The sequence below is a fragment of the Rhyacophila brunnea genome, unplaced genomic scaffold (assembly GCF_057557595.1).
Source record: "Rhyacophila brunnea isolate RB1 unplaced genomic scaffold, BYU_Rbru_1.0 scaffold_9, whole genome shotgun sequence".
Lineage (NCBI taxonomy): Eukaryota > Metazoa > Arthropoda > Insecta > Trichoptera > Rhyacophilidae > Rhyacophila > Rhyacophila brunnea.
In genome coordinates this window covers 11,334,036-11,360,341 of record NW_028233361.1, presented here as the reverse complement: position 1 = coordinate 11,360,341, position 26,306 = coordinate 11,334,036, and the positions used below count along the sequence as shown (strand labels likewise).

Genomic DNA, 26,306 nt, shown 5'->3' with positions numbered 1-26,306 from the left:
TACATAGCGGATTTTGCAAGCGCGACGACGATATCTACGTGAAAATGATAAAATTAGCATAAAAAGAAATTTAATAATTACAAGACAAAAAGAACTTTCTATATACAACGTTTTTAAATTTTCTGTTGAATTATTATGCTTAATATGCTCAAACTTGTACTTGATAATATGAAGTAAATAAAAAACAAACAAACAAATAAATATAGAATACTGAAATGTCATTTTGACATTTCATTTTGATTTCCATAGTAATGCACGTATATATTAATAATTTAGTTGCTAGGACCACCCCCTTAGAAACCAATAATAGTGTTTTACATTTTGCGGATTTTTCTGAAATAACTTTCCATACAAAACAGAATTAACTGAAATTGAATTCAATTCTGCTTAAAGATGGCTAAAAGTATTAAAGAATGCATTGGCATTGTGTTCTGATATATTCTAAAAGTTTCAAATGTCTAGCTAGTCAGGAAGTTAGTTAAAAATCGTGTGCATGATTTGTACTGGACAAACAAGAATACGAGCTAATAAAAACGTTGTAAAAAATTGAACAGAGGCCTCTAGAAATAAATAGTGTAGGTCTACGAAGTCTAAAAGTGGCCCTAAGCAACGTAATATGTAATTTGGTCAAATTCTCATTAAAACATTAAAAACAATAATAAACATACAGAATTTTTTTCTTAGAATATTACGTAAGAATGGATCATTCGAGAACATAATCTCATTTACAGAATGTGTATGTAGAATTTACAATCGCATATTTAAATTTGAAGTCGAGTCATTCAAATTGGTCCCTGGCGCACTTGTATTTGTTCAATCCTCAGCACCTAATATTGTATATACTGGTAACCATTACCACATTTACAAATTAAATGGCATAACAAAAACGTATACTGTAATGAGATGCATAATATAAAATAAAAGAGTATGTATAATATAGATAACTAATAGAAATGAGTCATTCTACTAAATGTATGAAGTTTATCAAAATAATAATATGGAAGCTGAGAGATAAAAACAGCTCATTAAATGACCTTAATAAGGAAGGCTATATAGAGCCAATCATACTCTCATCTTTGGATCAATAAGTAACATAATTAATTAAGATAACAAATTGAACTAAGTATGTACCTAATAAAAAATAAAATAATGTTACTTAACGACTATATCTTGGCAAGATTATTCTTATATAAGAATGGCTCCGGTGTTCGAAGACGGTTTGGGGTCTTGTCTGTTTGTTTCAATTTTCGAATAAGGCTGGTTGAGAAATGGACAGCAGCAACACATGGCGTTCATCAAGGTGTTCAGAGATGTGGAGCTGTCCGATCTATATAAACCTGACGAAAGATCTTCAACTGATGTCGTTCCGATAAACTGAAGTAGGTCACTCTTAGGGAAGCCATCTTTGTAACACTTTTTTATTGTATCATACGCGTCCATTATGACGGAAATGAACAAACTTAATACGACGTATATGTACAAACTTATGAATGAATATAGATATATTCTGCTGAACCACCATAGAAGTTGCGATTTTGATGACATAATAGAAAATGTAGCGAACATGTCGTCTCCGTTTACCAATGAGAATAAGCACTCGGAAGTGGTTGCTAAGGATCGAAATTTAATGTGGTAAGGTCCCAATATTAACCAACCGCAGAATGTAAAACCGGCGTAAATCAAAAGAGCGCATAGTAAGAATCGCGAGATTTTAGGAGCTGCACGTTTCAATGTCAGTATAACGACGTTGTAAGTCTTGAAGAATCCCAGATAACGAAGAACGCCGAACCAGACTAGCAAGTTGCCCGTTCCTAGAAATACTGAGCATATGTTCCATTGATCGTTTGCGAATTGCTTCCGTTCGATTTGCTCTTTGAAAGCGGAACCCATAATGATTAGGGTATCGTTCATGATGATCATAACGTACCACAAGTTTAAAAATTCCATTCTACCTTCGGCGCTCAAGTCTTTGTCGTAAACGTTCCGAAAGAAATTAACTGTCACGGTTTTTAGCTGTTGGGCTCTGTAAATTGCTCGACTGCACAATACGAAAGATAATGTACATATTAATATTACAAATATATTCAGAATACTCCGAAGGACTTGGTCTATTTTGGTATCTTTGAAATACTGGACGTCCCCTTTGCAGTACAGCCTGTATGCGTCGGCATCCAAATCCAAAAGCATCTGTCCGTCGTGATCTTGATTATCAAAACTGATCTCAATATCAAATCTGTAGCAGTCCGGAGGTGTAATAGGTCCTGCCGCTTTGAAGTTGACAGTTTTCAGAGAAAAAGTAAGAGAAGCTTTGACTAGAGCGGAAAAATTAATATCGATATCTTTCGATTCTAAGAAATCTTTACTCGAGAAAGTAGAATCAGTCGTGCTGTTAGTCATATTTAAACACGTCTCGTCAATTTCTGGATTGAATATATAACTTTCATTGAATCCGAATATAGTGCCTTCTTTGTAAATATAGAGGCACAGTTTTGGATCCACAATCGAATTGTCTTCATTCGTGTACGAGTAGGTCCCGATTGCGTTCGATAGATTTGAATATCCGGCGTATGCAAAATCCAACGTATCAAAAAACTCGTCCGTCTGGTATAGAGCGAGCGGTCCCGCGCCGGGTGGATACGCGGCGACCTCTCGGGACGGATCCCAACCTTTCAAGAAGAGATGGGAGAACGTCACCCGACTGTCCCAAGTGTAGTTCACGTGGTTGTAACGATTGTGGGCGAATAAACACAGTTGAAACGTCACCAGAATAATTTTAATCACTTGAACGCCGAACTTGTACGGAAATCTTCTTTTCGCTTGCCACTTTTCGATAGGGTTCATGAAGAAGAATTGAAGTTTCCGTCGCATTTTCTGTTCCAGCTGTAGATTGGTCGAAATCGACGCATTTTGATTGATCGCATTGTCCGTAGGGTGCGCCCTCGTAACGTTCGCAGAGTAGAATAAGCGATCGTCGTCACTCGTGTTGTCCTCAGGTGACGAGGTGATATTATCCATTTCTAAATCAGACCCTGGAAGAAGTGGCACCCGTTTGTATGCAATTTTCGAAATGATTAGTGCACCTTAACTGTCTCGTCCGTCTGATCACAATGTCATGTGTCACTGAACAACAAAGAAAGGAGAGAGCCCTTCAATTTTCATCGAATTCCAAAGTACACACTACGCGTTTGGTATAATATGTATACAAGTTTTCTATTGTCCTATGCTTGCAAGTGTTGACTATTTTCAAGGGCTGTCAAATAAAATAGATCACAAAAATCATAAGTTAAAAAGTTGCCTTTCCTCAAAATACAGTATTATTTCCAATTGGATTTCCAGATTTCCAGTGAATTCAGTTCGAAATTAAATTTAATGGAAAAATATTATTAAATAACACATTTTTTTTAATATTGTATTCTGTAATTAGGTATAATAAAATAGTAAAGTTCAGTCTCTTCTGAAACTGTTTTTTTTTTTTTTGAAAAATACAACACATTCCATTTTTATTGAAATTTTAACAAAAAAGGTAGGTAGTTAGGTAGGTACTGTCAAAAATTATTCGTAATGTATTATTTAAATAATGTCAAAAATTAAAGAAAATTAAATCAATTTACCTTTTTTCGAATGAGCATTGTTGTCACGCATGCTGAATGCTGTTGCTGGCAATAATGTTTTGCGAATACGTGCGAAGTAGGTTGATAAAAAAATAAGTACCTTCAATGGTAGAACTGAGATCTTTAATTATATTATTATTTTGGGATTAAAGCAACGAGAGAATTGTATATTTAGTATAGAAATGGCAAATATATTATTAAGTGATCTCGTGAACGATAATAGGTAAGTTTTTATGGAGTGTTATATCCTAAAAATATAGGTTATTTTGAAAAGTATGTCAAACCAACAATAATAATTCGTTCGGTATCAAGACATTAATTATCAATAATAAATTTACTGATTGCTTTTCGTATTATGTGTAATATTATTCGTTTGTCGCAAATTGGTGACAAGTAATATATTATTTAGTACACGTATTACGGTTGCACAACCGTTGCTTTCTCGTAAATGGTTTAAGATCACTTGTCACTATCTGTTAAACTTTTAAAATGTCAAAATATACCTGTTTATTCTTTTAACAATAATTTGCAAACTAAACACATCTACAATGTCAATCGATTAACTGACTATTTTGTAGCAAAGATAGAGTCAAATGAGCAATCTCAAGGCATTTTATTGGCCTCTATTTTTATACACTTGAATTGAGAAGGCGGTTCAGGGATGTTATAAATTTAATCATAGGAGCATAATTCAATTTACAATAAGACTATGACAACCTAACATTTGATTACAATATAGGCATGTATTGTTTTATCAATACAATTATAAGTAGCAGGTCTAGGTAAACAGGAAAACATATATTTTAGTATTACCTATATCCAGTATAGGTACTTAAATACTTTTTAATAAAATTTCAAACATTCACATTAATTCTGACAGATAGAACTTTCATTATTATCTCCTTGCTGGAGTCTTTTTACTGGTTATCCGCCACCGCTCGCTGTCATCCGTCAGTGAGCGCAGTGTTGCCAATCGAACTATAATTATAGTACATTTTGGTTCGCGTACTATTAAAAAAGTATAGTATGTCAAAAATACCACAATTTTGAAAAATGGAATTAATTGAATTCGCCGGTAGTGCGAATATTCTCCATTGCTTATTTCATTGCGTTTAAAAGTTGTCTATATTGTCGATGTTTAAAGTTCCGTGTACTTCAATCACAGCAAATCGTAATAACGTGAAGCGAGGGACGTAGTAAGTATAATCTATATAATATAAATAATATAAGATCTCAGCGTGCGATATTAGTCTATGGACGTAGTTTTGCGTTGTATACTCTAAAAAACTAACGTGACATTTAATGACGGCGGCCGGTGTTAGCATTTTTCGGTCGTAAGAGGTGTTTTAATAAAGCAGGGCATTGGAATTTATCGAATTCTCCGTTATGCTTATGTGACAAACAAAAAACTTACATTTTCAACACGTCCTATAATTTTTGCCGAAATACTATAATGTCTTGGACCGTGTACTATAATTCGATGACAAAAAGATAGCTGAATTCCAAAATGGCGACTGACAGATAAAGACGACGGAGAACCAGTAAAAAGCACCCCTTGCTGTTATGTATTTATATGGGATGTGTTTAGAGAGTATTTTATTTAAGGAGAAAATCAAAGTCAAAGTTGAGTTTTTAAAGAAGCATATTGTGTAGTATCTAGTGGACGGTGAAATTGTAAATTCATTATGGCCCCTTTTCAAGAGTTACAGCGTACGTTTTACTGCGGATAATCGGATAATGCTCACATAATATCCGCCTGTGTGAAATAAAAATGTTGATGTATTTTAATGATGTAAACCGCACCATTTTAGCTGTTGGTAGTCTAGGGAAATGTTCCGTCACACCCTTGGTCTATCTATAATGCAATAATTCTCAAAATATAATATGTACTTACATCCGATGAGAATTTAACTGTAGGTATATAAATTCAATCTCATTTATCAGTCCACTCCCTTGAAATAAAATCACTACTCATAGCTCTCTATCCTCCATTGGAAGGTAATCCGGAAGTCTTAAGGTTACAATAGACTTGCAATATTTGAATCACTATCAGTAGAATAGTCATTAGTTTGTTTGTTAGTGTAATATATTATATTTACAAATAATTATGTTATAGGTAGGATATAAGTAATGGAAAATAATGGTTTTATTTCTGGGAAACCACCTTTTTGTATTCAAAGATTCAGATTTGCCAAGATCAATTATGGCATGCGATGTTCTTTTGGGGCCCTTAAAACTAAAATCTTCCTTTGGTGTACTTAGGGGTGGACAAACTTTTAATCACTATGGGCGATCTGCTTTTGAAATTATTGGCGGCAGTCTACTAACATTAAAAGTAGTAATTTAAAGCCAAAAATAATTCTAAATTGAAAATAAACATAGGTTATCTCAATAACAATTCAATATCAAGTTATTTTAATAATAGCAATTAATGATGACTTCAGACAAACATAAAGATAGTATGTAAATAAAACAAGATTTTCTTTTATTTTACTTTTATTATCGCAAGCAATATGCTTATTATTAGGTTTACAAATTGTAAATATTAACTACAGTACAAAAATATCAAGTTATTTTAATAAGAGAAAATAATGATTTCTTCTCACAAACTAATTAGTTCATAAATAAAACAATAATATGTTCTTTAATTTTTTTATTAATGCGAACAATGTTATTGTAAAGAGCCGAAGGTAGCCGTTTATAGCGGAATGTCACTTCTAAAACCCGAAACGGCCACACACACGTCCGCTATGCGCTATGGTCGCCACGTGAGTTACCTACAAGTCAACTCTTGTTTTACCCTTCGGGTTTTAGAGAGAACACTTGTCGATAATCGGCTAACTTCGAAATTGTAGCGCGTTGTCTCTGTCGCACGGCTTGTCAGAGATATGTACATATCAGACAGGCGGGCGACTAGGAATAGTTACGCGGTCGACGTTTTGGCCACTCCTGTAGGTCTATTCTATACTTATCGAACACTAAAGTGATAAATAGTATCAAACTTAGGGTAGGTTTGTATCAAAATATTAGCACTTATTGTAACAATTACACGAAGTTGGTTTTTATTGTTGCAATAAGTGCGATATTTTAACAGCAGCAAGATAGGTGCTGTTAAAATATAGCACTTATTGCAACAATAAAAACCATTTTCGTGTAATTGTTACAATAAGTGCTAATATTTTGATACAAACCTACCCTAAGTTTGATAATATTTATCATTTTATTACTTTAGCGGTTGATAAGTATAGAATAGACCCACTGGTGTACATTGATAACGCAGATGTGTTGGTGTCGTTGTTTAACTGAAACATAATACAAATATTATCAAATAACTGCTTAATTAATACAATGTTTAATATAATATAATATTTAATGATTGAAATGTCTCTTCTATTCCAGGTTCCCGGATGAAAGTTTATTTAGCATAGTGTTATATTTTCCTATTGGAATTATTCTTGCAATAGTACGGTCAATAATCGGCATACTTGTTTGGTTAGCTTCGGCCATCTTGCCAGAAGTATCTTTTTTGAGATTATTCATTACGAATTTTACATGTTTTACACTAGGTTGGTATTATAAAAACTTCTTATATTATTTCATTTTAATTAAGTTTATAACGCGGTATGAATCTTAGTCAAAAATAGATATTTATTAACAATTTGTCAGACTTGGTAATCGAACTCGAAACCTTTGGTGTCATAAGTGAACATTTTGCCTCTCAACCAAGGCAGGCACAATATTTTTTATCATTCTATAATTTAAAAACACACTTTCATATTGAATAGTGCAGTAAATGAATATTAACAAAGTAATATCGCCTGTACACGTGCATGGATTTACTGGCACCAATAGTGTGTATTTTAAACTATCACGCTATCAACTGTTGTAAAAGTGACGACTGTCTCGCCAACCTCATTCTTCAAATGTAAGCGGGACGCGATGTTGTCATTTTATGGTGCAATTTGACAAGTTGTAAAAATTGGTAAATGTCAAAAATGTTTTGTACAGTAGTTTTTTTTGTGTTTGGTAGGTTTGCTACTATCGTTCCACTGCACTGCCACAGGTATTTCAAAAATTCCAACTGTCGCGTGAAAATTCAGAAACTTCTGAACTTTTTTGACACATGCATGCAATCTTGCACGATAATCGTTTACACGTTCTTTTTCTTTCTATGGCCGCGATAATACGTACTGACAGCAGTTAGTAAATCCATGCACTTTCAAATGTGCTATAAAAGCGAATATGTGGCACCGAAGAACTAGGTACTAAAAGTGTAGAAGGAACTGGAGATGCTACATCCAGCAGTGGACCAATGAATGATGATGAATGACCGAAAAGACGTGTTTAGTGAAACTTAAATTTTTTAAATGACCTTTTCATGAGATAAATTGGATTGCAACTGACTGTAACAATTTTTTCAGGGGTTTATGTTAAAAATAGAGGACAAAGAGATGAGAAGACACGACTCGTTGTAACTAACTGTGTGTCAATAATGGACCCACTAGCGTTGCACGTTGCGACTAGCAGCATTAGTGTAAGTTACATTTGCATTGTATACAGAACACTAAGGGGACAAGTGCTATAAAAACTGTAGAAAATGAAGAATTAAAATTTGTCATTAAATAAAATTTTATAATGTAAAGGTTGTCTTCACTTATTATTCTATAATTTATTAAATGGTAAAAAATAGACCATGCAATAATGATATATAGTCGAACTTGGTTATTATGATCACGGATATAGCAAGAACTCGGATGTAATGAGGAAACATCCGTTGACATTTTAGTTTATGATTTTCTCCATACATTTATTCACTCTTGTAACGAGCAACTTATCGGATATACCGAGCTAAAATATCGTCAAAAATTTTCTTAAAACTGTTAATGTGTCGATCGTTTCAAAACATTTCGACCCTAAGCAATAAAATCCGATCGGACAGGATACCGCCTGAATCGCATTACGTTTATGACACTAGTTAAGTGTCTAAGTACCTACCTAATTGGTGTTTTCGCCGACAATATTGAAAAAGTACCCACCTCGCATATGGTTGAATTAAGTAAAAAATCCAAGGTTTGTGAAGTCAGTAGGTACCTAGCAGCGTTCATTACTATAAACAACTTCTTTTGAAGTTTATGAATGCCATGCTTGTTTCGGGGATTTTACGATGGTTTTCAGATTTTTTATTTTCAACTTTTTGTGTTATGTGACCGCTCATTTAAAAATACCTATTCTCTGATATAACGAGTAATGCAAATCCAGACAAATTCAGTCGGTCCCATCTTCCTCGTAATAACAAAGTTCGACTGTACAAAGAATATGGGTATCATAGAATTTGTAATTTCTTCCTATTTACCAGTCAATTATAAACTCCGATAAGCGATTTTCCTGAATACATTTAACGAGGCAATGTTAAGTTGAAATTAAATTTAATGCCTGACGTATGTGTTCACAAAAGGATAATTCGAAAATGTGCAATAATCGACAATTTTTCATCAAAAATTTTTAAAATGCTATTTTATGGTATAAAATTATGTGTATATAATATTATAAAATGACATTGTGATTGTCACAATTATTCTTCATTTCTGACGTATTAGTTTAGAGCGTCTGTCCCCTTAAAATTAATTATTATTTTCTTTTTCACTCAGTAAACTTAAACACTAATAAAATAATACATTTAAATTTATTCACTTTCCTCTGTCAATATTCATATATATTCATATTTTTAATGCTTGAAATTTGTATGGATATTAATATAATATGCCCAACCCTCAATATACAATCTTTGTGCGTAGGAAATTATATTTGCATACCACAAACCCATATCAACTTTTGTTAATCCACACTATTTACAATAATTTAAAACGATGGTCAAACATTGGAATAATAGTTATCTTTTTATAATGAGGACTTATCAACCTTTTAAATGTTATAATATTTTTATTTAATATATTCGATGGGCACAGATTATATATATATTGTCCAGTTTTGTGTGTTTTGAGAAAATCTAATTTGAGGGTTTCAAATGGATTGGAAATCAAAGACTAAAATAGACATAACGAGGGTATACTGACAGAAAGCATTAAGTCATTAAAACAAATTCTGAGATAATCGCAAAAAGGACTTCATTTTTTTTCAAAGCGTTCTCCCACCTAGATTTTTTCATGATTTAAAAACATTTTTTCTACATTATAAAGGCTAACCTTTATGGCAAACACAATATACGACATGTTACAAGTCCTGTGTTTTGTATATGTTACACCGAATGTGCGAAATTGACTATTACATGAAATGGGCAAAATTTTGGCTAATTCATGTAATAGTCAAGCCTGTTGCCTTATTCATGAATTAGGTAATTTTTCTGCTGAGTACATGAATTCGCCACGGTATGGAATTCTTGAACTGTCAACATGACAGAAGAAAAAGTAAATTTAATACGGATGGTTTTATTAGTTATAATTGGACATAATATAATATTACTAGCTGAGCCAGCTGGCTCTCGCCAGTCTGTCTCGCTAGGTCTTGCAGACAGCTTTTCGTCATAATGACATGATGTTGGATTTTAATAAAATTGCGAAGAAAATCTAATAAAAATTATATGTGTTGATGGTGCGTAGTTTCCACTTGATAGTTTGAAAAATGCCCAACAACTATTTATCCGAAGAGGTTTTGTGAAAACTACCCTGTGTGCTTTGAAATGCTCCGATTAGGAGTGAAAATAGTTATTTTTATCACCACATTAAAATAATAATTTACCTCAGTGGGTCCGATTTCAAACAGTTTTATATGTAACACTGATCGGTACTTCTCGGTGCTACTTGGAAAGCCTGAGCAACACTTTGAAAGTCAATACAGCGTATCACAAAATATGTTATATATTAATATGTACCTACGCACTCTAGAATTAGGTTGGAGAGAACTTCATCTAACAGTTGATTGGTCCAGGATGATGGTGATAATAATAATGAATTGAATAGGTAGGTATATACAGTGGCGTTCTCAAGATTTAATAGGGGTGGGGGAGCCCAAGCAGGATAATGTAAATTAGTTCCTTCTTCATATACTATTTTTACATATTTTCACATTACACGGCGGTATATTTGTACAGTTTCTCCTAGTTTTTATTAAATTGGAGGCATAGTGGCGGTAACCGTTGAGCGTGTCATCAGCGACTGGCGGATTGGAAGTGAATAACAGCAACCTTGCTGGACATGTGCGCCTAGTATGTTAAAACATTACTCAAATAATATCGGCTGTGCTACCCGCTTGGTCTACGTAGAGAGCTACAGTATGTATGCTGAATTCCACTGAAAAAAAATGTTCTTTTGATTTACACCACCACCGACTGTAGTGGGTGTAGTCGCTCTTTTCAAAATATTAATTGAAAACTGACAAAAAAAGTATTATTGCATTAAATTTAACTTATACACAAACCTACTCAACACAACACAGCCTAATTTCTCGTTTATCGGTCTTCTGTCTATTGAACTCAGTGTACCTACACCATGGCCCCCACATCCTGAAACGGGTCCTCGGGCTAGGTTATTTGGCGGGCCCCCTACATATTGCTAATATTAAAGGCAGTGTGAAACACTACATCAACGTTGTTCAAATTGTGTTTTAGTTCAAATTAAGGGTACTTATACAGTGAATTATTGGCGATTTTTAATACATCTACTTTAATAATGAAGCTGTCGAGTATCACAACATATACAATTATATTATTGAAAATGTTCATGGTCATGAAATATAATAGCGCCGTACGCGACTTTTTTTAATACTAAAGCTAATTTATGATGTGTGTTTATCTCACTTATCTGGTCAACCCGACATGCCGCGCCCCCCACAGTCCGGGCCCCCAGGCTAGAGCCCTGTCAGCCCTCCCCAGCCATGACGTACACCACTTCGGAATTCGGGTGGAAACCGAGAATTTTCTGACAATTCCATTAGGGATTGTGTTTCTAAAAAAACCTGACATTAGTGTTTCGAAATTTTTGTGTTAAAAATTAAAATCTACGAAATTTTTCTAAAAAGGGTGCTGGAGAATTATTACAAATCATTTTTTCTGTCTTTATTTGTCTAAGCCCAAAGGTATAGTTTATTGGCTTTCAATTTAAATGTTCAAAATCATTCCTAGAGAAGAGAGCCTATCACAATCGATGAAGTGTGTTTCAGTTTATCATGAGTGCGATTCTTCTATGCAATAAACGATGAATGCCTTTGACTCTGGTGTTTGCATAAAAAATGGTAGACATGCAGTATTGTTTCAGCTTCACTTTCATACATTTAGTCTCCATCTGTATAGAAGAAATATTCTTTAAAATATTCGGTAATACATTATTGCAAAATAAATATTACATAAGATACAGGTCTGTGAGGTCAAACATCATAGCTTTAAAAATGTGAAATGCAGCATATGTTAAGTTGTTATGTTTTGTGTTACAGCCAAGTAAATGGGATTTACCGCCGCCTCTAGCTTGGGCGTTGGGAATCCGACATTTGGGAAACGCTTCATCCAATGAACAGTTGCGGGATGCTGTCAAGTATGTATTGCTCTTAATAGTTTTTAAATAAATAGTTTTAACTACGACTTCAACCTAAAAAATGTAGTATGTCTATGTTTTTATTTAAATGGATCAATAAAGAGTGGCAACTGAATTAAAAAGTGGCATATCTCTTGCTGTTACCATCTTTTAGGCAAGCATTTTTGTTTTTATTGATTTTGCCAATATTACACTTTTTGGAGAACCTTCTTTTGTAAGGATTGTAGAATAAACTATTTTGGATGACTTTGCATGGCTGGTTAGTGTTAGCATTTTACACATGAAATTTTGATGAAACTTTAATGGGTTGCCTTATGGTTTTATTTTTTCTCAGTCTCAATTACATTAGGCATTTGCCGATGAAAACAGTAAGCGTGTTGCAACTAGTGCAGCAAATATCGATTACACACAACTGGTAAAATTTGCCCACTCACTCAGGAGGTTGTTTTCCAAACGATTGTCTATTAATTAAAAAGTTTATGGACAGTAAGTAATCTGTGCTATGGAATATCAAAAATAAAGAGTATTGTTATGTAAAATTAAAATATGAAGTTTTTAAAAAGATTTGCTCAAGGCGATGGACGAAAAACAACCCTGTGGCACAGAGATTTGACTAGCTAGGGAGTAAAATATCGAATGAGTATCGAACAGTAGTGAAGGGTGGAGGTAGGCTGTTAAGATCCGCCATAAATAGTGCACATTAAACATAGGTCATACATATTTATTTTTAGTGAACTAAGTCTACAATTTACAGATGGAGTTAGTTAGTTTTTAAAAATCAATTAAACCTTGCCTAAACCAACCTAAAATAGTTTTGGTATATTTTGGGCTATACGTCAAAAATTTGCACACTTTTTCATTCAAACTTATTTGTTTTCGTTGGATTAAAAATACATATTACACATATTGTTATTTCATTTTTTTTTAAATTTATTAAGCCCTGCCTAAATCAAACTATAATAGATAAAAAATCTATTTATAAAATATCCAAAGTTATGTATTATTTTAATTGCATAATTATAGATATTTTATAGATAGACAAGTATTTTTTGACTATTAGCTATTATGGCTTGGTTTTTGCAGTGTTTAATTGAATTTTAAAAATTAATCCACACCATCTGTAAATTGTTATATTATTTCAATGAAAAAAAATACATATGACTGACAAAGTTTCATCATCATCATCATCAGGGGCGCGACAACCCGGTGTGGGTCCTGGCCTCCTCCAACAGCTCTCTCCACCTGTCCCTCTCCAGTGTGGCCGCTTTCCAATTTGGTATCCCTAGAATACGGCAGTCACTGGCAGCTCCATCTAACCAGCGAATCTTTGGCCTCCCTCTTCTTCTACGTCCTATTGGATTGCTGGACAACATTCTCTTTGCCGGTTCATTGTCATTCATACGGTGCACATGACCTAGCCATTGCAGTCTCCCAATCTTCATTGATTGAACTGCGCTGCAATCTTCGTACAGCCCATAGAACTCAGCATTATATCTTCTCCTCCAATTGGTGCCATCCCTAATCGGTCCATATATACGGCGGAGAAATTTTCTTTCAAAGATGTTCAGGGCTCGTTCATTTCGCAGAGTTTATGTCCAGGTTTAGTGACAAAGTTTAGTGTTCACTATTAATGGCAGATCTTAACAGCCTACTTTCACCCTTCGCCGCTGGTATCGATAATAGTAACCCAGTCTTCGACTTCACTCACAGTAGCCAAACGAGCTTTTAGCAGTGAGTAAATTCACCGGCAAATAGTTATGTAATAAAACTCACCCAACGTAATTGAGGCTTTAAATATAGGTGATAGATAATATCTATGCAATTGGCGTACCGGCTATTATGCAATTTAATGGTTTTACTAATAGGTGTCATTTATTAAATATTACTCTTTATCTATGCATCATCATTTAGTGTTGATATTTGTAAAATAATTGTGTATAGTTAAATTACCAATATTGAAATCTATGTTAAATCATCAAATTGTAATGTTAACTGTTTACTGCTAAACTATTTCAAAATATGCCGGATGTTATAAATACATTTTGGCACACTATACATAAACAAATCTCAGTCGATGAGTGATGACCGTTTAATGGTTTGGTGACTCATGTTGTACGATTGTAGTAATTTGTCATGTGTTTTGTTTTTCTTTCAGGAAAAAATTTGCAGACATTCCTAATGTCCCGATAGCGATACAGCCTGAGGGATGTCCCACTAGCGGAAAAGCTGTACTCAAATTCAGCGAATGGCCCTTTATGCTCTACGATAAAGTGCAGCCTGCCGCTATAGGTAATTAATTTGTCCGCTCTATAACAATATTTTTCGTATAAAAGAAATAATATGCATTTTTAATACATATAGGTACAATAATGTACGATAACATGCAATATGAAATACACATATATATTTTGCAAGTTGAGTACCCCTGCAAAAGAAACACTGAACAGCTCAATTGCCTGATTGCCTTGAGAGCCTGTACTGTAAATCCTCAGCATAGAAATATGGGAACGTCAAATTGGATCATGCCTCCGAAACCTGGACAGTTAAAGATTGAATTAACTGTTTTATACCTAAAAAGACAGTGATTTGATGCCTTGATTTTAATGGTTCGAATTCATTATCATCATGTTATGTCTGTCATAGAAAGCTACCACTACGAGAAAAAAGAGTGTAATGTCGTTTTTCTTGGTATTCAGACTGATGTTTTCTGACCTTAGCACATTTTGAACCTTTAAATGAACATTGTCAGTTCTGCTGAAATGGCCAGGACAACAATGAGGTCATCTCACACGTATCGCGCTACATCGCCAACCGCATGGCTCAGTGAACATTTTTTATTATGTTATTGCATGCCTGCACATTTTCGACTCACGTCAAAACGCGTGCTCTTTGTTTATATTTTTTTCTATGGATTTTCTATTAAATTATTATTTATGTCTGATGTTTACGTCTATAATCTATGGTCTGGCAGTTGGGCTCTGTTCAAAATATTATCTATGAATGCAATATTATAAGTAATTTTAATGTACGCACAGGTAGAAACTGTTAAAATTAATTGAAATTACCATGAATAATTAATAATAATTTAAAGAGTTGGCACTTTTCATAATTGAATTTATTAAGAAAGTGATCATTCAAAATATTCTGCAGAATGACACTGTCAGCATATGACGTGACGTGATCATAATGCACGATGAGTGTAAAACCAAGGCATCTGCAAATTTTTCAATTTCGAGATTAAATGCAAAACAACTGCAAAATTCGTGAACTCGATAATGTAAAAGTGAAGTAACTGAATGAACATGCAATATAATATAGATATAAACCAAATATTATGTTTTTTTTTAGAAACTATTTCTCCTAACCAAACGAAGACTTCAAACCCTAATATATCCAAATATGTCTTTTGCAGATGCCTTGGTTTTATACTCACTGTGAGATAATGTAATCGTAGCTTAAGGCCCTCCTCCCACGGAGCAACTGAAATCCGACAGAACTGAAACTAAAATTCCAACCAATATCTAGCCAACGTATTTCAATGCCGGCTCGCTGACGGCGAGACTGGAATCTTTCAGTTTCAAAGCGGTTGCGAAGAGACGTGACATGCTAGTCGCGCGGTCTCTCAAGTTTCCAGTCACCGTAAAACAGTGGTACCAATATAAGTAGATTTGGTGAAAAATCATATTTTCTTACCAAAATTGGTAGCACTGTGTAACAAGGGTCATGCTATAAAATCCATAACAACCCAAGACGTCAAAAGTACAAGATAAGCAAAATTGAAATAACCTAATTCTAGCGTGCGTGTTGTTGGTTTTTTTTACAAAACAGCTAATGGTCCAGTTTGATAGTTTGAGGTTATGTGATTATTATTTCAAGTGGGTTTCAGTAGCGCCGTGTGCAAAGCATCACGTTGGTCAGTTTATGAGTTCCATCTCCAACCAGTTCCGTCAGATTTCAGTTGCACCGTGGGAGGAGGGCCTAATTGTCAATGAATAAAATCTCAAGTAACAGCTTAAGTTGACGTTCTATGTTTGAAATCATGTGTAAAAATTCATGTTGACATTGTTTGAGTGTGGACCAAATCAGAGAAATGTAGTCCAACAAGTCTATTCTAATAGTTAACACCATAATATCTTTTTGTATGTTGGAAATCATGTGTAAAAATTCATGTTGACATTGTTTGAGTGTGGACCAAATCAGAGAAATGTAGTCCAACAAGTCTATTCTAATAGTTAACACTATAATATCTTTTTGTTATTTTTCTTGATAGGAGATAACCCCAAAATTTTACAGATGTATTCTTTTTACAAGTGGTTACCCAAATTGCAAGTTAGTATCTGCCAAAACAAAAGTACATATTTAAAATCATGCTTATTATTTTTGGAAGTAGGTTTTAGATCCCCTGTTATTCAAAAATGTTATGTATAGATCAACTGAAATGTTGAAAAATGATCACACTAATGATTTTATTTTAACCTAGACAAATTTTTGTGTCAGGCGAAGCATGACATGATTGCATTGTGATCATATTGTGATGGAGGACATTTTTTGACCTTTTCAATTACAGGAAATATCAATAGCCTAGTGAAATCAATGTTTATTTTTGTGATTGTTGTTCATTTGTTTCTAAATTTTCATGAAAATATTGTGCTCCAGTTATTTGGAAAAAAATTATAGTAATCAAATAAATACCTAGTTATTAAATAATAAATTTATCGTATAATTCTCATGGAGTTATTTTACGTATGTATTAGGTTTTGGAGTTAGTTGCTTGTGGAATGAATAATTGAATTTTGTGTTTGTTGTGTTCTGCATTTTTTACTGTTTTCATTAAATTAAGACTACAATTTGCAGATAATGTCAGTTAGTTTTTAAAACTCAATTATACTCTTTAGGGTTTGAACAGGACATAGAGGACATTTTTGCGAATATTGATTATTTATGAGTTGTTTATTGTTTTGAATGTCATCTTTAATGTCCCAGCAAGTGCGTCGGAAGGGGTCATTCTGTAATGAAGTTACAATTATTTTTGATAAGGTTGTTGGTGAAAAATGTGTGATGCGACAAGGCTTTATCTTTCGCTCACGGAAAAACTAAAATCCCCAAAACTGGTTGCTGATGGAACTCATAAACTCATAAAATCATTTGCAATAATTATCTCATAACCTCAAACTGTCAAACCCATTGTCTTTCCTACTTCATTCTAAGCTTTTTTTGTAATATCTTTACAGGAATATTCTGGCAGCCTGTAAATTATACAGGCAGGAGCAGTGGCGCACCCAGGGGGGGGAGGGGCGGGAAAGGGGCCCTGGCACCCCCCAAAAATGAAAATTATCAGAATGATTTTAAACATTGAAATTGAAAGCCAATAAACTATAGCTTTGGGCTTAGACAAATAAAAACACGGCAAAAAAATGATTTGTAATAATTCTCCAGCAGCCTTTTTAGAAAAATTTCTTAGATTTTAATTTCTAACACAAAAATTTCGAAACACTAATGTCAGGTTTTTTTAGAAACACAATCCCTAATGGAACTGTCAAAAAATTCTCGGTGTCCACCCGAATTCCGGAGTGGTGTAGGTCATGGCTGGGGAGGGCTGACAGAGCTCTAGCCTGGGGGCCCGGGCTGTGGGGGGCCTGGCGTGTCGGTTTGACCAGATAAGTGAGATAAACACACATCATAAATTAGCTTTAATAGTAAAAGAAGCTATTATACTTCATGGCCATGAACATTTTCAACTACTTATATAATTGTGCTATATATTTTTTAATTATTATGTGTCGATACTCGACAGCTCCATTATTAAAGTAGATGTATTAAAAATCGCAAATAATTCACTGTATAAGTACCCTTAATTTGAAGAACGTTAATGTAGTGTTTCAAACTGCCTTTAATCTTAGTGGTAGGTAGGGGGCCCACCAAATATCCTAGCCTGAGGGTCCGTTTCAGGATGTAGGGACCATGGTGTAGGTACACCGAGTGCAATAGACAAAAGACCAATAAACGAGAAATTAGGCTGTGAAGAAGAAAAGGGACTAAATTACATTCTCCTCCTTGGGCCCACCCAATATTAAATCCTGGGTGCGCCACTGGGCAGGAGTATTTCTCAACTTCTGCGACAAATTTTAAATTAAAAACCGGTTCGCCCATCCTTAACTTTTGACGTCTAGATATGTCACTGCTGGTTCAGTTCAGTTCAGTGTTACCAATTTTGGTAAGAAAATATGATTTTTCATCGAATCTAGTGATTTTGGCACCACTGTTTTATGAAACTGAGAGATTAGCATGTCGCGTCTGTTCAGTTTAGTAGCGAACGTTTTGAAACAGAGATTCTAGTCTTGCCGTGAGCGAACCGCCATTGAAATACAATTTAGATACTGGCTGGAATTTTAGTTTCAGTCTCGTCTTTTTTGAGTATTCTCGTGAGCGGAAGGCCTACCCAATAAAAAAAATATTTATAATTCTTCTGTTACATGTCACTACAACTCTATGTGGGTCTTAGTCTACTCCAGCATCTGCCTCCATTCAAGTCTGTCCAAAGCCGCTTCTATCCAGTTTTGGACACCCACGGTTTTTAAACCCCTTTCGACACTTGTATATTGTCGACCAGGTCTTCAATTACTTTCTGGCAGTGTCTATGTCATGCGTGACTCGTCGATTTTGTGTACATGGCCCACCTATTTAAGGCGACTCGGTTTTATGAACTGTCAAAATGCTTTTCTATGAAGTTGCATATTGTTATATTATTTGATATTATGTTTTTCCAATTTTAGTAAGATAACAATATATTTTATCTGTTTCAGAGGTGAAACGTTGGTTCGGGAATGTGACCACTGGAACCAGTAATCATTGGGTCCACAACAGCATAGCTTGGTATGATTTGTTTTGGTTCTTATGGAGTCCTTACACCGTTATCACGGTCGATATGCTTCCTACAATGGAACGAAACGATAAAGAAACAAATGAGGAATTCGCCAGTAGAGTCCAGAAAAGCATCGCCGATTATTTAAAGGTAATTCGTTGCTTTTCTATATTTTATAATTTTAAATATATATTTTATTTCAAAATCCTGTAGATATATGATTAATATTTATATTATTATTATTTATTTATGAACTAACTTTTTTGGGGGTGATGAGGTGGGTGGAGAGAGAAGGTCGTTGTTGCTTGGATATTTCGAGGGGAGAGTTTATTTAATGCTACAATAATAAAGATGACAGCGTGAGGTTATAATCACGAGCACGGGTGTACTGGTGACGATAGTGCATTGCGTGACGGACTCGATGAGCGAGTGAGTGAGGTTTTATGGATTGTCCTTCCTATCTATAAAAAAGCAGTCCATATATTATAAGAGACATTGTCGCAATTACAAATCATAATAGACCCTACTGATCTAGTTATGATTGAGGAAATGCTGACAATTATTGTCGCTTTATTGCTTTGTTTTGACAACAACACATACAGTACACTCTCAGTAATCCGCCGCTCGCTTATCCGACAACTACTATAATCCGCCGTTATTTTTACTGGTTGAAAGCACAAAATCAAGCTCTATAATCCGCCGGTGTGCATATGTCAAATTCAGTAGTCCGCCGCGTGCCAATATTATGACTTACGACTCTTATGACCTGTCCGCCGTCTAGCCCAGTTCCGTTGACCATTAAATTGAACCTTAGTCAATAATATTATCGTTTTCTTTCAGTTAGTCCCATAGGTTAGTCCTGAAGTTTGTTTTGACTGCGTTTACTGAATTTAGTTTTTAAAAATATTCATGAGAGAAGCAAAGAGAATTGTAGAAAAACTGGAAATATATATATAAAAGGAGTTGAATAAAGTGGCTGAACTAAGCTAACTAAGTGTACGCTAACTAAGTGTCGCCGTGACAGTACTCGACATGCATCTCAATATAATCACAACTTTACAGCCACATAAACATGTAGGCTGATCAGCAACTCCCAGTTTCTTTACCTGCATATGATACTATAGTTTCCTCTATTTTATCCTGAAGAAGAAAATATTTTTTGCAAGCATCGGATATTCTGTTCCATGAGATTTCTAGTAATAATTGCCAAAATAATAAATATATTGTACCTTTCACAGTAAATTAAATTTGATTATAATTATTTCAGATCGAGGCTACAGAGCACACGAGTAGTCAGCTGAAAGAGCTGGTGGTCAACCGAGAGTTGGCTGCAGCCGCTGCCCGTAGACTGGCGCCGCCCGCCACACCCACCACGCCTACCACTCCTCAGGGCGGCGGACGTTTCCTCCGTCCTGAGATGCAGCGCATGGCTGCGCAGGTCAAGGAAGTCCTACCGGCCGTGCCCTGGAATGTCATCCTCAATGACCTCGGTGAGTGTTCTAGTGTTCTTCAGATGCGTCACAATTAGAGGATATCCGTATTCTATGAGAGCCCTTATCAGATGTTGTATGTCCAGTTCTGTAATTTTTTGAGAAAATCTTTTTTGAAAGATTTGAATCGATAGAAAATCAAAGAGGAAATGAACATTAGTATTATGAGTTGTTAATTTCTAAAATTGGTGTTACCTTTTACAGGTATCTCCTTTGGAGAATTATTTATTTTTATTTATTTAAGAAAACAAAACATTGTGGACGTAAAATATCAAAATTCAAGACGTTCACAAAATGAGATTTACATTATAACAAATATTACTCTCACAAGAGAGAAGAAGAAGAATAATAATAATAATAATAATAATATAATAATAAAAAAAACATTAACAATTTTATACAATAAAATAAAGTTTCAAAAACAAAATGCAAAGTACATCATTGAAAATGTCCATGTCTGTAGGGAGCGCATTTACTAATCTTGCACCCCTCGCTAATGGTGCCTGATAGGCTTGACTCGAGAAAACAGTTCTGACCCAGAATAGGTCATGGCTGCGCTGCGACCACGTATGTAGTTGACAGGCGCATATAAATTTAAATTCTTTAGGACGCCAGGATTAGAAACCATCCCTCGTGATAGCAGGCAAAAATGTTTCAAGAGCAGACGTGACTTACAAGATTCAAGAGAGTGAGAAGTGAGCATGCTTTGTAGAAAGGCAGTCGGAAAGTAATCGTTTGACAAATTATTAAAAGGAAAATAGCTATATGTCTTAAAATAAAGACATCGAAGAAATTTCTTTTGGACGCACTCTAAAATAAGCTTGTAGGAAACTTCATAAGGATTCCAGATAATAGACCCATATTTAAGAATACTACGCGCTAGCGAAACGTATGACATTCAGATTCTTGAATGGTTTGGCTTGAACGAGTTTTTATCTGTCTTATAGCAATATACTCAGAGTTGGCAAGTACCTACAAGCAAATGCTAATAATATGTCCTATTTAATTTTTTTTATATTTAGTGCAGGCATGGATTGATCGATTAATAAAAATGGGCAAGCACAATATAATGGAAAAAAGAAATTAGTATTAAAACCAAAATTTTATACTTGAAACACAAAAATGTCATTTACCACATAATATTGAATTATTGACTTACCTATTCTAACAATGTTATTTTACTTCTGCAGCTAAAACACGCAGTGTCGACATAACATTGTCAAACATCCTCGAAGGGGTTGTTCCTTACACCCCCGAAGAAGTGGTTCAGCCCTCGCCGTCGAAGGAGAGAGAAGTCCCGGCGGGCCCTTCGAAACCCGCCGCTCCTCTCAGCACGGCGGCGTCTACCTTCCCGAGGACGGCTCACGACCGCCAGCTCAGCTACCAGGAGAGGAAGGCGCAGCTCATTCAGGCTGCCCGACAGCGCTTCATACAGAAACATAACCTCACCCATCTCCTATGATCCGCCACACGTCTGCCGCGCCACGAGAGGTTTCCATCTGTTTTACTGAGCCAGGTGAATAACTTAATCAGCACGGAGATATCTAGCCGTCGTGATGAGTAACTAATGTCAATATAATATTCCTATCCTCACGAATACTATACTTTTAGGAAAATTTGCAACACATTGCAACTGGTGCTTGGAATAAACCAATCATTATATTAACGTTTCTCTTCATGGAAAAACATCATATGAAAATAAATTAAGGTGGAGTGTAATAGGTATAATTTATTGTAGAATTATTTTTTTAAATCAATGATAAAATATCGGTAGTGTGATGGCAAACGGCTACAACTGCTGTTTACACAATTTTACAGGAGAGCAAAAACAATGTTTTTAAATCAGACTTACAAGAAGTTAGTTTATAATATATTTTAAAGTGTTTTATTTCAAAATAGGGGAATTTGCATCCCAACATAAAACTTCTTAAAAGTCTTGCATTTTAGGCAGATATATATTTTTGCCTTTTGACCCTTTTTTCACATTTGGCCAGATGCAGATATCTTTTAACATTACTTTGTGACCAATAAAGTTGCAGCTCTTAAATTTTGCCATAAGTCCCGTTTACATGATTCACTTTTGACGATCATCGTGGAGGAATCATCCCCAGTGACCCGTGTTAACGCACATTCATCAACAAATCATCGAAAGTGATCATCCAGAATCAAAAGTGAATGAAGTTCAACTGGTTCTACTTTTTGATCATTTTGTGTTCACAGCGGATGATTCCAAAAGCCCTGCACGTGCGCACTGTGCCCCTGAGTACTGTCATCATATTCCCCATGATATTACGTCGCATTACCCATGTATATCAGTATATTAGTCTATGGTTTTATCCACCAACGACTCTTTTTTCCTATTCCTCTTTCTCGATGAAATTTCTGCATTCATATAACAAACAATCACAAATTGTACCTGCAGCGTAATTTCACTTGACGCCATTTTGGATGAATTATGTATTTCACTTTCAGTGACACGTGTAAACAAAAAATGAACGCCTGCATTCAATTCACTGCGGATGATCATCCGCAGCGACTCATCTAAATGAGCCTATATCAAAGAATGTACAATTTGGAACATATTATGGAATAAAACATAAAAAGTGAACACAGTTATAACTGTCTGCCATCACAGTACTGATATATGAAATGAGCATTTACTTGTTTTGATTATTTTTATCAATGAAATGTAGTGAGATCTCTCCGCTATGGTGGTTTTTTTTTAATGAATACTTGCTTATTGTGACATGTGGAATAGTTTCATATACCTATCTGCTAATTATATTGAAAATTAACGTTGAAATTTTTCATAATACCCAAATATAAAGAAATTTATATTATTTTCCTGCGATGACATGTCAAATGTAATTTTTCAATGAATCGTATGTCATGAAATTATGTCACCAGATGTTTCTAATGCCGATTACACTTTCCCTTAATAATAAATTTAATCTATTGCAACCTTAATACTTACACATTGTGTTAGTTTTTGCAAATGGTTTCGTCTCATAAATAGACATTGTCAACCTTCCTTTCCTGTGGCACATTTAAACAAAAAAATCGCCCTTTATTTACTATTAATAAATCTTTCCATCAACGAATAATTCATTATTCTTAATTTACTAAGATAAATGTCACCTAATAGATTATTAACATAATGTTAACATATTTTATGTTCGATTGAAGTCTTAAAATCAAACAATGTTTTTGAGATGAGCAAAATTTTGTAGGGAAAAATTAAAAAGACATTTATTAAACTATATCTGTTTGTGAATTTAAAACCTTAGAAAACCAAATAAAAAAATATTGTTACTCAACAAATAACCAGCGACAAAAAACATGTTTTATGTTGATACGGTTGTTTGACTTTTAGTCCTTGAAATGTCCTGTGATTTTGATATCTTAAAATTAAAAAAAATATTTCGTACTTCTTTTTTGTATAGGCTTAATAAAACAATGCTTCCTTTGTTAGAAAATATTTTTATAAGGCCTATTTAATATCCCTCACAATCGACAAAACTGTCAGATAAATCTTTTAATAAATTAATTTTTAGTAAATTTTTTCAATCAGAAATATTTATTTATTATGTTGATTTTGCCACGCCACATTTTCTACAAAACCCCCCTATCCCCACCGCTGCAAATCATCACGTTATATCAGGCCCCTTCCCACTTAGGGCATGATGTCATCTACGAACGGCTCCTGGTGATTTATAAAAAAATATTTTATACACTATATCATCGCCTTGTTGGTGAACTGACCATGTCCACGTATATTATTTAAAACATGATTTTATTTAACAACTTTAAAAGTGAAGAATTGACTGAAGACGAGAGATCTAAGTGATATTTTTACGTTTTGTTGTAGAAATATATTATTCATTGAAGTTATTGTACAAAAACATGTGTTTAGTATGACAACATTCTTTCAAACCTTCTCTCTGATATCCAAATATGGAACAAGTCAGTGTTCACCACCAAGGTGACAATATAATATATTTTTTTTTGTGGATAAATATTGGCTACACTGCTTGTCAATGATTACATCTGGATAAAGTAAATAGAATGATGGATAAAACTAGGATTTGTTTCTTACCGTATTCCATAGCCTTTAGAATATTTTTTATTGATTGAGCTTACATTACTTATTAAATTACATATATGATAAATCAACAAAAAAATAAAATGATTAATCTCATATTTTACATTTTGACCTGTCGCAGTAAGAGAAATCTTGTTTACACATAAGTAAGTCATCGGTATCTCAATTTTTATAACTGCTTATCTAAATCAAAATATTATTACTAGCTTTGATTAAGGGTTACAATGGAATTTGAATTTAAATGCTAATTGATTTAAGTTTTGTAGTCAAATGGAATAGTATAAAACTTAAATCAATTAGAAAATATTTATGCAACATTTTAATGTCAATTTATGACATTTATCTAACTATTACTGTCAATTTTTTTCTTCGTTTCTTGGATTTTCTTATGATTGTAGTTATTACAATATTTCGGTTTGCATTATGATGAATCTAATCAAAAAAATCTACATTGTTTAATTGATTGTCCAGTAGATCTATTCCAACACCATAACAATTTTTCATTATATTTCTGGTTCTGAGATAACACCTTTGTGTTATGTATGTATGTATTCACAGAGCACTAAGGTTATCTTTTGTTGGTATCTAGTGGTGTACACAGTGTCACTGACTTGTTAATTGGCTGTCAAAGTGAAGTTTGACTAACCTAAAAAATTATGGTGCATGCGACATTTAACCAAGAAACCGGCCAGTCTATGTAAGCAATTGTGTGTTGCAATGCCGTCATTTTGTTCAAGTTGTTGCAATTTTAATGGAGTTGATCTGACAGATTCCGATGTCGCGTATAGGTAATAATTCCACATAAGGTAAATCGATTTTCTAATTTATTGAAAATTTGTTGTGAAATGATACTAATAATAATTTGCGCCAAAAAAGTGTTAACGTGGTCAGTTACGTATTGAAAACTATTATTATTATTGTACTCCCCTCCTGTTGAACTAAATTGCAGCATCTCCGTAATAGAAATATCTTGTTCAATGGTGATACTACATTTTAACTTAGTTTAGGAGCATTGTTATAAAAGATTCACTGCCAATTTCAATACGAACAAGAAGCAAAATTGTTGCAATTTACTGCAAATAAGCTTCTTGTAACACTCAAATTAAAAAATGTTTGGAATAATGTATGGAAACATTGCATTATTGCTTAGTATTTCAAGGGTAAATATCATTTGATATCGATGATTGCAAAAAACTTCAAGCTTAGTGATAATTATATTTAACAGCTGAGTTTAAAAAATAACTGTGTTGTGATCATTATGTATCTACAGAAAATGCATTTTTGTACCCCTTTTTAAAGGCCTCTGATTCATATTAATTTTTATTGGCACTCTCTCTAATTATCATTTTTAAACTGTTGATGTCGACATATCGATGTTTTAATGTCAATACCCCATATCTGACCTATATGACGAAAATTACTTTTTGATGTACTAAAAACAACAAAAATACTGCCCATCGACTGTGAAATTCCCATATCTGTAGTTATTTTAACAAAAATGATACACCCAATTTAGTAATTTCCCGTATACGAACATTGCAGAAATAAACCTGTGTCTTGCCTCTAAGCTGTCAAGTGTGTTGCATGACGTGTGTTGAATTCAGCTTCAAAATGTCACTTTCGAATTATTTAAAAGGTAAATCAGTAAGTAATATAACAAATTCGGATGTTTATCTTTATATATAATATATGTCACAT

At 34.1% G+C, this 26,306-nt stretch overlaps 2 protein-coding genes across 3 annotated transcripts in view; one reads left to right on the top strand and one right to left on the bottom strand.

Moving 5' to 3' along the window:
* Nucleotides 1-252: 252 nt before the first annotated feature.
* Nucleotides 253-3,242, bottom strand: LOC147063260 (mucolipin-3-like). The gene has a single exon (XM_085959507.1). The coding sequence runs from the start codon at nt 3,013-3,015 to the stop codon at nt 1,186-1,188; it is 1,830 nt and encodes a 609-aa protein (XP_085815633.1). The 5' UTR covers nt 3,016-3,242; the 3' UTR covers nt 253-1,185.
* A 442-nt stretch (nt 3,243-3,684) lies between these two features.
* The window catches only part of LOC147063259 (lipid droplet-regulating VLDL assembly factor AUP1-like), a 32,676-nt gene continuing 10,054 nt past the window's right edge, over nt 3,685-26,306 (top strand). Inside the window, exons 1-8 of one of the 2 annotated variants that reach the window (XR_015072166.1) lie at nt 3,685-3,834; nt 7,011-7,177; nt 8,033-8,145; nt 12,057-12,154; nt 14,310-14,443; nt 18,958-19,166; nt 20,284-20,506; nt 21,697-22,022. Coding sequence is in view for 1 of the 2 variants with exons in the window: in XM_085960130.1 (XP_085816256.1) it covers nt 3,794-3,834; nt 7,011-7,177; nt 8,033-8,145; nt 12,057-12,154; nt 14,310-14,443; nt 18,958-19,166; nt 20,284-20,506; nt 21,697-21,968 (1,257 nt within the window). In the remaining variant the exon portion in view is untranslated. Of the gene's footprint in view, nt 3,835-7,010; nt 7,178-8,032; nt 8,146-12,056; nt 12,155-14,309; nt 14,444-18,957; nt 19,167-20,283; nt 20,507-21,696; nt 23,911-26,306 lie in introns of those variants that run through there. The other variant, XM_085960130.1, reaches the window with a different exon arrangement.